The sequence below is a fragment of the Trachurus japonicus genome, chromosome 3 (genome assembly GCF_045865225.1).
Source record: "Trachurus japonicus isolate A0001 chromosome 3, Traja_1.0".
Taxonomy (NCBI): Eukaryota; Metazoa; Chordata; class Actinopteri; order Carangiformes; family Carangidae; genus Trachurus; species Trachurus japonicus.
Window position 1 is genome coordinate 6,812,911 of NC_140909.1, and position 13,759 is coordinate 6,826,669.

At 39.8% G+C, this 13,759-nt stretch overlaps 1 protein-coding gene across 3 annotated transcripts; it reads right to left on the reverse strand.

Moving 5' to 3' along the window:
- Positions 1-2,404: 2,404 nt before the first annotated feature.
- Positions 2,405-12,925, reverse strand: LOC146989484 (methyltransferase-like protein 21E). Of its 3 annotated transcripts, none has more exons than XM_085806016.1 (5): positions 12,643-12,925; positions 11,181-11,320; positions 9,617-9,734; positions 9,408-9,505; positions 2,405-4,173 (listed from the first exon to the last, which is right to left on the reverse strand). In XM_085806016.1, the coding sequence occupies exons 1-5, from the start codon at positions 12,689-12,691 to the stop codon at positions 3,847-3,849; spliced, it is 732 nt and encodes a 243-aa protein (XP_085662142.1). In that variant the 5' UTR covers positions 12,692-12,925; the 3' UTR covers positions 2,405-3,846. The 3 variants fall into 3 exon arrangements, with proteins under 3 accessions (XP_085662142.1, XP_085662126.1, XP_085662135.1); XM_085806000.1 differs by having other exon boundaries at positions 11,181-11,338; positions 12,643-12,904; XM_085806009.1 differs by having other exon boundaries at positions 11,181-11,329; positions 12,643-12,901.
- Between the last annotated feature and the right edge of the window lie 834 nt (positions 12,926-13,759).

The following is a 13,759-nucleotide window of genomic DNA, read 5'->3' on the forward strand; positions in this document are numbered from 1 at the left end:
CATTTAGAAACAATTAGAGTCATTCATTGATGTGAAAAATAAGAAATGTACTCTTACTCTTACTTTTACTTAAAGTAAATTTAAAAGCAAGTACTTTTTTACTCTTACTGGAGTAACATGTCGACTTAGTTACTTTTACTTGTAACGGAGTAAATTTTGACCAGTAGTATTTGTACTCTTACTCAAGTACTGGGGTGGAGTACTCTGTCCAACTCTGAGCTTTAGTGTCACCGGCTTTGAGATAAACCCCTCTCTGCTCCGATAATAACACACACACACACACACAGTGGGCACAAAGACAAGGTGTCACAAGGCCGGGTTAGCGAGTGCCTTAAAATGCTGCAGGAATCGTTTTGGAATCATAAATGAGAGATCAGATTTTATGGGTTACCACTTTATAACCTCAAGTGGCTCTAATTTATAACAGTTTGTTTCCAAGATCTTCACGAGAACTGGTGAGTTTCCAAAACATGAAGAAATTGTGCGACACGTCGGTGTTCATGTTACTGAAGCAAGCAGCACAAACCGCCCTACATGGAGGCGACCTTTAGTTTGACCTGTGTAAAAGTGTTTCACTGGTGATGTGTAAAAATATAAAAACAATCAACCTGCAAAGCGCCAATCGCATCCTCCCGCCCAAGAGGGAGAGCATACGTCAGTCCGACCGCCCAAAAGTCCAACCGCTCATTTCTCCGACTACCCATTAATCCGAGTTATTCTACAGTGTTATGGTTAGGTTTAGGGTTAGGGTTTAGTGAAGTCGGAGAAATGGGAGGTCGGACTAATGGACGCAAAAATAAAGAAATGTGTAGTCGGAGAAATGGGAAGTCAGAGAAATAGGTAGTCGGACAGATGTCATGCGCCCCCCAAAAGTTCAGGGCAGTTTTTCATCAAGCAGTCTCTGCATTTCCCTCTAAAACAACTCTGTGTGGTAACGTTGTGTTATTATCTCATAGCGTGGTGAATGTGCAGGTCACAACTTGTCCACCAGAACGTTTTGGAGTTGTTGGATTGTGTATTTGATGAGTTTGATGAGGGAAACCAAGAAATCCCATTAGCCACCGTAGCGTAGCTCTGAGCAGGCCACGGCTCTGCTCCACCGATCCAAAAATAGCTTGCACCGACAATTAAAGGTAACGAACCTACTGCTGTGACTATGGGGATTATGGCAATGGGCCAACTTGCAAAAATGTTGAACTATCCCTTTAACTAAACAGCGACCAGACTTACATGGTTCCTCTTTAACATGATGAATAAACTGCTAATAATAATTCTGGATCATCCCGTATTATAAAATGCACTGAGACGCTCAGTACAGCAAGAGTTAGAGTGGGATTACATAAAACGTTTGGCAGTGGTGTCTTGAAAACTGGATCTTATTTTAAAAAAAAGCAAAGAAGCCTAGAGCTAACCGTGCAGATTTCGCTACTGTTATTTGTGTTATCGCAGCTGCAGCCACATTCATTCCATTCATAATACTCTCAGGCGGCCCCCTAGTGGTCAAAGTGCTTAGTTCGCTAATGCCTTCGGCTGGCTCTGCTTTAGAAATAGCAGGTACAGTTGTTCAAAAAACAAACAATGACTCAACCACCATGGCCTGTATGCATGCTCCCCATCCAATATATGGTCCCATGTATAACTTTTATATATGTGCTTTTGTTTTTTATGCACATAGAAATTCAGTATATGCACATATATGTTTAAGTTTAAGTTTAATTTATTTATATAGCACCTTAAAAGCAAAGAGCATTTGCACCAAAGTGCTTCACAGGCAACATGTCACATATACTGTAGATCAACATCAATTTATCAAAAGAAGAAATGAAAACTATCAAAACCCAGGGTGATCAGATGAATGTAGAAACAGATTAAATGCTATTGAAAGTCAAAACGTAAAAATGGGTCTTAAGGTGCTTCTTAAAAGCAATATTACATCTGCATGTGGGTTAAATACGTAGTTGGTTTTATTTAACGTATTTAGTTAAATGGTTTTTGTCTCATGTGGTTGTTATTACGGTTGTTTATACTGGGTTGAACATGATTGCATATTATAAAGTCTTCCTGCTGTATATCATAATATAAAGTCACATCTGCAAAGTGATCATCAGATCATCAGAAATCCAACAACACAGTCAGCCAAGAGCATGCTGGGAAAGTGGCACTACTGTACCACAGGTGGTTAAGATGAATCCAAATGGCCACTTAAATACAAAAAAAGCCACAAGACTGTCCAGATATTATATTATACAGTCAGTTTATTATTAAATGTAATATAAAATAACCTGCCGTGTTGAGTTGTGTCTACTAAATAGAATTAAATACATCAATAAATATATCCAATATGTAAATACAGCAATATATTCTGAAATATTTATGTGCGTTGAGCTATAAAAAACCTCAAGTCTCAGTGTTTAAGACATTTATTCAACAGCCATGAAACTTTTCCCAGATGGCAAAATAAGTCCAACATACACTTGTGTCCTTGGCCCGACTCCACCGACCACATCTGGTCCAAATACTGATCCAGTGTCAGATGCTGCTTCCACATTTGGGCCGATTCTGGCACAAACACACACACAGAGATCTTCCAGCTGTCGGTCAATACTGGGGGTGTATAACAGCTGGAATCTGCACAGATGTGGAAGTGAATCTGATGCCAGAAGTTTCATTTTGCGATCTGGTTTTGACATGACTGTTACTGTTACTATTCATGCACTGCAAAAACTCTAAATCTTTCCAAGAATATCTGTCTCATTTCTTGTCAAAATGTCTCATTTCTGGTCAAAACTAATCTCTTTCCACTTAAAATAAGATTCATCACCTAAAAAATCAACTTGTTTTTAGATAATTTTCACTTGTTTCAAACAAATTTTCACTTGAAATAAGTAGAAAAATCTGCCAGTGAAAGCAAGTTTTTTTGTGCTTGTAATAAGAAAGAAAAACTTGCCCCACTATCAGATTATTTCATTTTTATTTAACATGTATAGGGAAGATGGGGGTGGTTAAATTAAATTAAATTAGGACTGATGAGGGAGTTCGCAATGTTTTTGTTTGTTTGTTTGTTTGTCTGCTTGCTTGTTTCTTCTTTTTGTTATTATTATTATTTATTTATTTGTTGTTATGTATGTCTTGATGGTGTCTTAGTGTGTAAATGGGGATGGAAATTTAAAAGCTCCCCCTTTCAGGCCAGAGCCAGGTGTTGTTGTTTTCTGTGTTGTTGCTGTTTTGGTATGTTGATGTGTGAGTTTGTTCTGTCTGGTTACTGTGGACTGGTGTGAAATAAACACTTATAAAAAAAAATATTTAAAAAAGTGAAAATATGCTTGAAAGAAGTAAAAAAAAAGTGTCTAAAAACAAGCTACTTGTTAAAGCAGAAGTAAGCAATATTTTTGTGTTAATTAAATAGTTATATCTTCTGACAGCAATCACTTCTATAGAGTGTTTGGTCTGAAACACGGGTCTGTCAGTCACTCTGCTCTGCTCTGAGCCCAGGAGAAAACTTTCCTTGTATCCTACAAGCTTTATCCAATGAGGAGAGAGAACGGCATAAAGGGGCAGTCCTCTCTGTGTGTGCAGCCAAGGGATGCACGTGAATGTGGTGACGTAGGGACGAGGGCGGGGGCTGCTAACTCCATCGGCTGACAAGAAGTTAGCCAAAACGACCGGATTGCTTACTTCTGCTTTAATGTGATGAGTCTTATTTTAGGTAGAATGAGATTTGTTTTGACTATAAATGACATTTTGATTAGAAATAAGACAAATATTCTTGCTAAGATTTTGAGTTTTTGCAGTTTCCAGATGTGACCCTTACTTAGTTCAGGGTCAATAATAACAAAGAGTTCATTCTCAGGCGGCGGCCTCGCCCTGCTCCCTGCTCCTCCGCTCCTTTCTCCCAGCTCGGTACAGTTTGATGCTGAGGCTCGGGAGGTCGTACAGCTCCTCCAGGTGGAAGCGCTGCCGGAATCGGTCCACGAAGCGGTTCTCCGCGTCCATACGGAAACGCATGGCCCACAGGATCTGCGTGTTTTCCTGACACAGGTGCTCGAAGGTGTCCATCAGCTCGTCCAGGTACGGGTGGAAGTACACCACGTCGGCCGCCAGGATGAAGTCGAAGCGGTGCGTCGCCCGCGGGAAACGCTGCTCCACCTCCGGACCCCAGGTGAGCTCAGTGACCTGGAGACACACACGACAATTAGATTCAACATTTTGTCTGTAGGCTCAGGGCCGTTGTATAGGGGAGAAAGGTGATGATAATTCTAGGGGCCCAGCGCCCAGTGGGGCCCATAAAAAACCCCAGTAGTCTAATCTTTGTATGACTGATTTATTCTGCGTAAGACCCTGACTAATACTCATAGTACACTGTAAAAACTCTACATCTTTCCAAGAATATTTGTCTTATTTCTTGTCCAAATGTCTCATTTCTAGTCAAAACTAATCTCTTTCCACTTAAAGCAGAAGTAAGTGGTCCGGTCGTTTTCGCTAATGCTGCGTTCCAGGCAGGCTTTTGAAATCGTAAATTACAGCTTCAAGTCACAACTTACGACTTTGTAGCGTTCCAGGCAACCCACTCGTGTTTTTCCGACCTGTTTTACCGGTGAAAGTCACTATAACGGCCACTCGTAACTTCCGACCGGTGAACTCGTACCAGATCGAACTGGTACCACTTCACGGTCGGAAAAATACGAGTTTCCTTGAACGCACCACCAACAGTCCTCGTCCCTACGTCGCCACATTCACGGAGTTCCTTGGCTGCACACACAGCCCTTCATGCCGTTCTCTCTCCTCATTGGATAAAAACTGTAGGATACGATAAATGTTTTCTCTTCGGCTCAGAGCAGAGCAGAGTGACTGACAGACCCGTGTTTCAGACCAAACACTCTATGTAAGTGATTGCTGTTGGAAGATATAACTATTTAAGACTTATATTAACACAAATATATCACTTACTTCTGCTTTAAAATAAGACTCATTACCTAAAAATTCACTTGTTTTTAGATCATTTTCACTTAAATTCACAATAAATAGAAAAATCTGCCTGTGAAAGTTTTTGTGCTTGTAATAAGGAAGAAAAACTTGCTCCACTATCAGATTTTTTCTACTTATTCCAAGTGAAAATCTGCTTGAAAGAAGTAAAAAGTGTCTAAAAACAAGCTGCTTTTAATATGATGTGTCTTATTTTAAGTATAATGAGATTTGTTTTGACTAGAAATGACATTTTGACTAGAAATAAGACAAATATTCTTGCTAAGATACTTGAGTTTTTGCAGTGTAATGCCGCATTAGCATCAAAACAAAGAAGGCTAAATAAAAAACGATAATACATACGTAGTCTAAGGAAAAAAAAGGAAAAGTTAGGGGGAGGGGCCCACTTTAGTATTCTTTAAGGGGGCCCAGAATTCCTAGCAACGGCCCTGTGTAGGCTACACCAAAGAAAAACAAAAACAAACCACACGTCTTTCTACTTTGATAAATCTTTTTTTTTTTTGGCAAATTCTCCTATTGCCATAATCCCTATAGTCATAGCAGTAGGTTCATTACCTTTAAAGGGATACGCCAACATTTTTTTTTTCGTGTCTTGCCTCACTCCTGAGTCCATGACCAGCAGATAGACACCATCCTTTCGACTGTGCGTGCAGTAACAAGGGAGATAGAGCCGTATCGCCTGTAATTAGCTTAGCTCAAACACTGGAAGTGTATAGGTAGTGTTAGCCTGCCTCCTCCTAAAGTCATCAGAGAAACTTTTCAGCAACTCTAAACGGAAACCGGCGGGCCGATCTTCGTCTCAGAGCTGACAAAACTCTCCGGTAAGGCATCTTGAGCGGTCAAATGCCGCTAACGGGACGAGATCGGTCAAAACGGAGGGTTCAAGCAAAGACGGTTTATTTTGGTTCAAGCTAGCTACATCGAGGGTAGGTTAGCTTCCTGTTTCAAAGTAAAAGCACAAATTCTATCGTCATCATGGTTTTCTGTATGTAAAGGGCAACGGGTGTTTTATTTTGTGAAAGTAACCGGTAAACAGCTGGTATTTAGACAAATTAACGACACACTGCTGATCTAAACGGCTACTTTCTCGCCTAAAAATGTTTGAAATTTCGATAAAGTGATATATTTACAGAGTTTCTGACTGCTGATTTCAGCTCGGGTAGGAGGCAGGCTATACACTATACACACTATACACTTCCAGTGTTTGAGCTAAGCTAATTACGGGTGATACAGGCTCTATCTCCCTTGTTACTGCACGCACAGTCGAAAGGATGGTGTCTATCTGCTGGTCATGGACTCGGGAGTGAGGCAAGACACGAAAAAAAATGTTGGTGTACCCCTTTAATTGTCGGTGCATGTTTTTGTGAGATCAGCGGGGCAGAGACGTGAGCTGCTCAGTGAACACAATGGAGGTGAACGGTACACTGACTTCTGTCCCTCATCAAACTCATCAAATACACAATCCAACAACTCCAGAAACGCTTTCGTGGAGAAGATGTAACCTGCACATTCACCACGCTATGAAATAATCGTGTAACATAAGAGACGGAGTTGTTTTAGAGGCAAATGCAGCCGGAACTACATCCCAAACACGGCTGCTGGGCGGAGGGATTTCAAAAGCTCAAGTAGATCTGAGTATTTGCTTCATGTGTCGTAATGTTACATAATTATACATGATTGTTTCATAGCGTGGTGAATGTGCAGGTCACAACTTGCCCACCAGAGCGTTGTGGACCTCCATTGTGTTCGCTGAGCAGCTCACGTCTCTGCCCCGCCCAGGGGTGGGCGATATGGCAAAAATATCATATCACGATTTTTTTTAAAATGAAGTCACGATTTCGATTTCATCACGATCTTAAATCGAAAAAAGGAAAAATAGACAATTTAGGCCAAAGAACCTTTCTGAATAGATTTTAATCTAAATAGTTGCAGTTTTGCCAACATGCGCAAACAACGTAAACATAGTAAAAGGTAAACAACAACACTCTGATAAAGTGCACTCTTGCAACATAAAAGGTAGCTTTCAATAAACATATCAATGAAGACATTACTGTTTGTTTTATTCAAGACAGTCATTTTAACAGGATTTTAAGTATCAAAACACTAAATAGCTGATTGAAAAGGGTCAAATAAAGTAACTGTTGTTTTCTCTTTTAGCAAACTTTGCAAATGTCCTTTGTTTGCGCTTTGCAGCATAACTGCAATTTATAGAATGAGCCCCAGACGATACTACGATCTCTGCACTTTGGCAGATCGTCTACACGCTCTAATCCTTCACAATCTAATATCGCCATATCGCCCATCCCTAGCCCCGCCGATCTCAAAACAACATGCACCGATAATTAAAAGGTAATGAACCTACTATAGGGAATATGGTGAGAGGAGAATTTGCCAAAAGATTTTGAACTATCCCTTTAATTAGTGTGACTGCTGAAGCAGTCACACTATTGTTCTTCTGTTTGGCCATTTTCTTCCGCCTTTTTACGGTCTTCTTCTAGTCCTTCATACTTTGTGCTATTTCAACAATTCATATATCAAAACGTGCAGCTTCTTTTGAACTTTATCGGCATTACTTTTCTCTTTTTAACTATTTATACTTTTTCAAATATTTAACTTTTTCTGATTTTTTTCAGCTTTATAATGTGTGTGTATTGCGTCTAACGAGCAGAGCCAGAGTGGTGTCAGAGTGGAGAGAGGCAAAAAAACATTCTAGAGTTTTTCTGGCTAAACTGTCAGCATGGCCACAAATTAAACTCTAGACAAATTATTTTCTCCAGTTTTGTAGCCACACTTGTCTTCTGGCTAAAATTCTGGTCAAAAATGCAAAGAGACTTAGATAATAATTTTAAATATTTTTTAAATGCAGCCAGGGAGCTCTCTGCTCTCATTAAGCTCAATGCATTTTTTTCACATCAGCAGGAGAAGGAGCTCAACTTTGTAACTTGCTGTTAAGTGCTTTTTAATTCATTTGAATTCACCAAAAAATAGTCACAGGTCACAAAAAAGTCCTCTTCTCACTTGGTGTGGCTAATTTATATTAATTTATTTTTGTTTTAAGCATCATTGAAAAATCTCACATTCATCAGAGTCTCAACCTCTCTTCTTCACAACTCCTCTGTAGTGTAGGGGTTAGGGTAACTGCCTGCCAACCCTAAGGTCACTGGTTCGAATCCAAGGGAAGAACTCTTGTTATGTTATGTTGAATTCTGCTCTCCTCCCCCGCCTTCAATTGGTTACAGGTGTTTGTTATCTCCTTGATTACTCGTACCAGTTTGCAGCACATCATCACATTACAATGAATGACAACAGTCTTGAAAGCAGTGTGCTCTCTGTAGCCGAGTGGCAGAGTAAAGGTTTAGTGATCATATGGTCACGGGTTCGATTCCTGCCTCAGTCATTTCACATCATTGCTTGACTTTTGATTCCAATTATTCAGCTGTCATTGGACAGTCTTTGATTCCTCATAGTATAAAGCTCATTGTAACTCAGGTTCTCTGTGGCCATATGGTTAGTGTGTTAGGTGTTGTGCTATTTCAACAATTCATATATCAAAACGTGCAGCTTTTTTTGAACTTTATCGGCGTTACTTTTCTCTTTTTAACTATTTATACTTTTTAAAATATTTAACTTTTTCTGCAAATTAAACTCTAGACAAATTATTTTCTCCAGTTTTGTAGCCACACTTGTCTTCTGGCTAAAATTCTGGTCAAAAATGCAAAGAGACTTAGATAATAATTTTAAATATTTTTTAAATGCAGCCAGGGAGCTCTCTGCTCTCATTCAGCCCAATGCTGAGAATTCTCCACAACTCTGTCTGAAACATGCTTATGTCTGTGCTCTCTGTGGCGAAGTGGCAGAGTAAAGGTTTATTGATCATGAGGTCATGGGTTCGATTCCTTACTTTTTTTTTTAAGCAGAAGCCAGTGATCCTCTTATCAAAGGTTTTCTTTACCCCTCACATACTGTCTCTGTCTGTAGCCTAGTGGTTAGCTTGCTGGTCTGGAGACCTGAAGGTTGCTGGTTCAATTCTTGCCTCAACAACAATTATAGTGAATTATTTTCCCAGTTGTCCTCTGTTGACTTCTGATAACTTGCTTCATGTTGAAACTGCTGCTCTCAGCCTGAAATTCACAGAAATTTTCATTCTAAGTCATTCAAGCTTGACTCTCAAGCTTTCTTGATGTTGACAGTGTGCAGATCATTAACAGACAACAGTCTCTGCAACTGTGTGTGCACTGTGGCCTAGAGGCAGAGTGGAAGTCTAATGACCATGAGGTTGTGGGTTCAATTCCGACCTTGGTCAAACATTTGTATGGTGATCACTGCTTGCACTATTTGCTAATTCTGCAACAGCGTTCAGTTGCTATCAGCAGTCACACCATTTCCATTCTTGGAAATGCTTTTTCTAGTTTAATGTATTATACCAGAGGGATGTACTTGCACCGGTCCTTTGTGTTGCGCATCACATTGTACTCGAGGTTCCCCAACACATCTGGAAGGTCAGTGGAGGTCACCTTAGCACCTGAGGAGAGAGAGAGAGAGAGGGAGATGGTTAAAGCTACAAACCAAATCAATAAACTATGATCAATAACGACCACAGAGACGAGGTCGAGGAGGATCGATCGCTTTGTACCCAACAGGCTGGAGACGATGGAGACGAGTCCAGTCCCGGCTCCCAGCTCGATCACGTTCTTGTCCATCAGGTTGTATTGGTCTCGGTTTGTCTCCAGGAAGTGACACAACACCATCGCCTGCACGGAGACACGGGATTTAAAAAAGATGGTTCACAGCAGCTGGTTACCTGGGTAACCAATAGTGGTCAACCAGTGGTGGACAGTAAGTACATGTCCAGAGGATTTGTGCTTTCAATCAATCAATCAATCAATCAATCAATCAATCAATCAATCAATCAATCAATCAATCAATCAATCAATCAATCAATCAATCAATTTGTTTATTTCGGGCATGTCAATTTAAATCATCATCATCACACTTCATCTTAGTTCAAATAATACATTACACATGGCCGAAAGGGAAAGCGGGAGAAGCAAAAGCTTATCTAGTCCCGCCCCCATTACCCACAGAATAAAAAATATTTATCATAATCTTTTCTTTCTAATCTTTCTAAGCTTTACTTGAGTATTAGATTTCTTTGGTACTTATTACTCTTATTTGAATACATTTCCAAGACAAATATTTTTTCACTTTTACTCAAATTAATTTCTAGGAAGGCTGAAAAGTACTCGTTACTTTCAGGTCTGCTCTTTTTTTTTCTTTTTTTTCTAAAATACTATTGGACACAAGCTGTGTTTGTCAAAGAAGGAAACCTATCACAGTGCAGCTCTCCACTGGGATCTACGTAAAAGCGGAAATACGTCATCCCTCCCCATAAGGATACCGCCAAAGAAGCCACGCTCTCGACTGTGTTTGTCAAATCCTTGGCCTTATCTGAGTTAAAGCAGAAGTAAGTGGTCCGGTCGTTTTGGCTAATGCTGCGTTCCAGGCAGGCTTTTGAAATCGTAAATTACAGCTTCAAGTCACAACTTACGACTTTGTAGCGTTTCAGGCAACCCACTCGTGTTTTTCTGACCTGTTTTACCGGTGAAAGTCACTATAACGGCCACTCGTAACTTCTGACCTGTGAACTCGTACCAGATCGAACTGGTACCACTTCACAGGTCAGAAAAATACGAGTTTCCTTGAACGCACCATAACAGTCCTCGTCCCTACGTCGCCACATTCACGAGCATCCCTTGGCTGTACACACAGCCCTGCATGCCGTTCTCTCTCCTCATTGGATAAAAACTGTAGGATACGAGAAAAGTTTTCTCCTGGGCTCAGAGCAGAGCAGAGTGACTGACAGACCCGTGTTTCAGTCCAAACACTCTATGTAAGTGATTGCTGTCGGAAGATATAACTATTTAAGACTTAGATTAACACAAATATATCACTTACTTCTGCTTTAATTCTCAGAAACAAGAGTTAAAAGCTCCTTAAATTCATTTAGAAAAAATTATAGTAATTCATTGATGTGAAAAATAAGAAATGTACTCTTACTCTTACTTTTACTTAAAGTAAATTTAAAAGCATGTACTTTTGTAACGGAGTACATTTCGACCAGTAGTATTTGTACTAAAGTACAGGGGTGGAGTAGCTACTCTGTCCATCTCTGCCAATAACCAACCGTGTAAACGCACCGAGGGCCACAGCACGGCGCCGTACAGGTCTGTGGACTCTTTGAGGCGGATCTCCAGGTCGGAGAAGGTATATCCCTCATAGGCCACCGGGCCGGTGACGGTGGGGAGGGAACGGCGAGACATGATGGCGTTGGCCAGCTCTGCATCCGCTGGACAGACTAAATAAAAACATTTTTATATATTATTACCAAAATCAGAGTGAATGGTTTGATAAAATGACACAAGACTCATGTAGACTATTTTGGAAGACGAAAATCTTTATAGATGGGTGAATTAATAGTCTGATAGGATCAGCTGTGGTCTGAAAATGGTTTGAATAAAATGTATGGGAAAGAAAAGAAAAGGAAAGTAAAAGAAAATAAATATCAAAGAAAAGAAAAAGTAAAAGAAAAAAAAAGCAAATGAAAAGAAAAAGTTAAAGAAATAGAAAGACAAAAGACAAAAAACAAACCCAAACAAGTAAGTTGGAGTGTTATATTTATTTTGTCCACGCCTGCTCAAAATCCACGGTGACCAACGTCTGCACTGCAAAAACTCAATCAAACTCAAATCTTTCCAAGGATATTTGTCTAATTTCTAGTCAAAACTAATCTCTTTCCACTTAAAATAAGAATTATCACCTAAAAATTAACTTGTTCACTTGTTTCAAACAAATTTTCACTTGAAATAAGAAATAGAAAAATCTGCCAGTGAAAGCAAGTTTTTTGTGCTTGTAATAAGGAAGAAAAACTTGCTCCACTATCAGATTTTTCTACTTATTTCAAGTGAATATAGGCTTGAAAGAAGTAAAAAGTGTCTAAAAACCTGCTACTCTTTATGTGATGAGTCTTATTTTAAGTATAATGAGATTTGTTTTGACAAGAAATTACATTTTGACTAGAAAGAAGACAAATATTCTTGGTAGGACATTTGAGTTTTTGCAGTGTGTTTTTCTTTCATATCACGTTGCAGGTAAAAATCTGATTCTCAGGTCTATAATTAAAACACAGAGCAGCTCATTGTCCCTGTGTCTGATCCTGTTGTGTTTACATCCTGTCAGTGCGTTGGACTCCAACTATGTCTGACTGAGCCTCAGTTATGCAACGGCGGCTCGCAGAGAAGGTCAGGGGAGCCCGTGGCAGCAACACAATGCAAAAGCCTGAGTGACGTCCAGGGGTTAAATTTATAGCTTTTGTCTGTGTGTGTGTGGTGCATATAAATATCTCTTTCATATTTATCATTAACAGGAAGCGATGCAGTTGTTTACAGCATATAAATATTTCAACACGACATAACTCTGAAATACCACTCATACTCAGGTGGTTTTAGGGGATTAAACAGATTATAATCTCTGATACATTTCAAAAACAACACATTTAATTAATGCTGGTTTTGACCTTAGCTGAATTTCCAGCACTGAAATAAGAAAGGAAAGTCTTTTCTCTCCTGTCGTGTGTGTGTGTGTGAGACTCTAAACCCTCACCTTGTTTGGTCTTGCAGTCCTCCATGGTCTTGGACTGTTGGGTCTCCATGTCTGAAGGAGTCGCAGCAGGAGGAAAAGGAGCACGACAGGAAAAACCTTCAGTGATCCAAGGTCACGTCGTCCCGATCCAGGTCAGTCTGGACCCAGGTCCTTGATCCTGCTGCTGCTGTGGTTTTAAATTACACGCAAATACAGAGTTTCCAGACTTCTTGGTTCAAACACGTCACATTTCTCACTCTCCCCGGGTATGTTTTACTCCCCCCGCCCTCACCCTCCTCCTCTCAGCTGTAAAAGTGAGTGACAGCAGCACCTGCTGCACCGGGCGGCCGAGCTGGAGCTGGACAGAGTTACAGGATTATAATTAACACAGACAGGAGAAGAAAACACACCTGGTTTTACTAATTACAGCTCAGATCAATGTGGGTAGGAATGACTGTTTTATCATATAGATGAATGGATGGATAGATGGATAGAATGAATGAATGAATGAATGAAAGAAAGAAAGAAGGAGACAAAGAGAGAGGGGTAGAAAGAAAATAAGAGGTGGATGGATGGATAGAGAGAAAGAAAGAAAGAAAGACAGAAAGAGAGAGGGGGAGATGATAGATATAAAGAGGTAGAGATAGAGAGATAAGGGTAGAAAGAAAGAAAGAAAGACAGAGAGACGGGGTAGATAGATAGATAGATAGATAGATAGATAGATAGATAGATAGATAGATAGATAGAAAGAAAGAAAGAGACAAAGAGAGAAGGGTAGAAAGAAAGAAAGAGGTGGATGGATAGAGAGAAAGAAAGAAAGACAGAAAGAGACAGAGAGAGGGGGATGATAGATAGAAAGAGGTAGAGATAGAGAGATAAGGGTAGAAAGAAAGAAAGACAGAGAGACGGGGTAGATAGATAGATAGATAGATAGATAGATAGATAGATAGATAGATAGATAGATAGATAGATAGATAGATAGATAGATAGATAGATAGATAGATAGATAGATAGATAGATGTAATAATGTAAGTGACGTTTTGCACCAAAACTTCATCAGCACAACAAACGACAAGTGACTGATCTGCTGTGGAAAATAGTTGTAATGCAAAAATATTTTTTATCCATTCACATTTTT

Bases quoted from the DNA above. Each gene is read 5' to 3' on its own strand.
- LOC146989484 (XM_085806000.1), bottom strand. From the start codon at position 12,691: ATGGAGACCCAACAGTCCAAGACCATGGAGGACTGCAAGACCAAACAA. The intron at 11,339-12,642 runs GTGAGGGTTTAG...GTTTTTATTTAG, and splicing joins GGACTGCAAGACCAAACAAG to TCTGTCCAGCGGATGCAGAG. The intron at 9,506-9,616 runs GTACAAAGCGAT...CTCTCTCCTCAG, and splicing joins CATCGTCTCCAGCCTGTTGG to GTGCTAAGGTGACCTCCACT.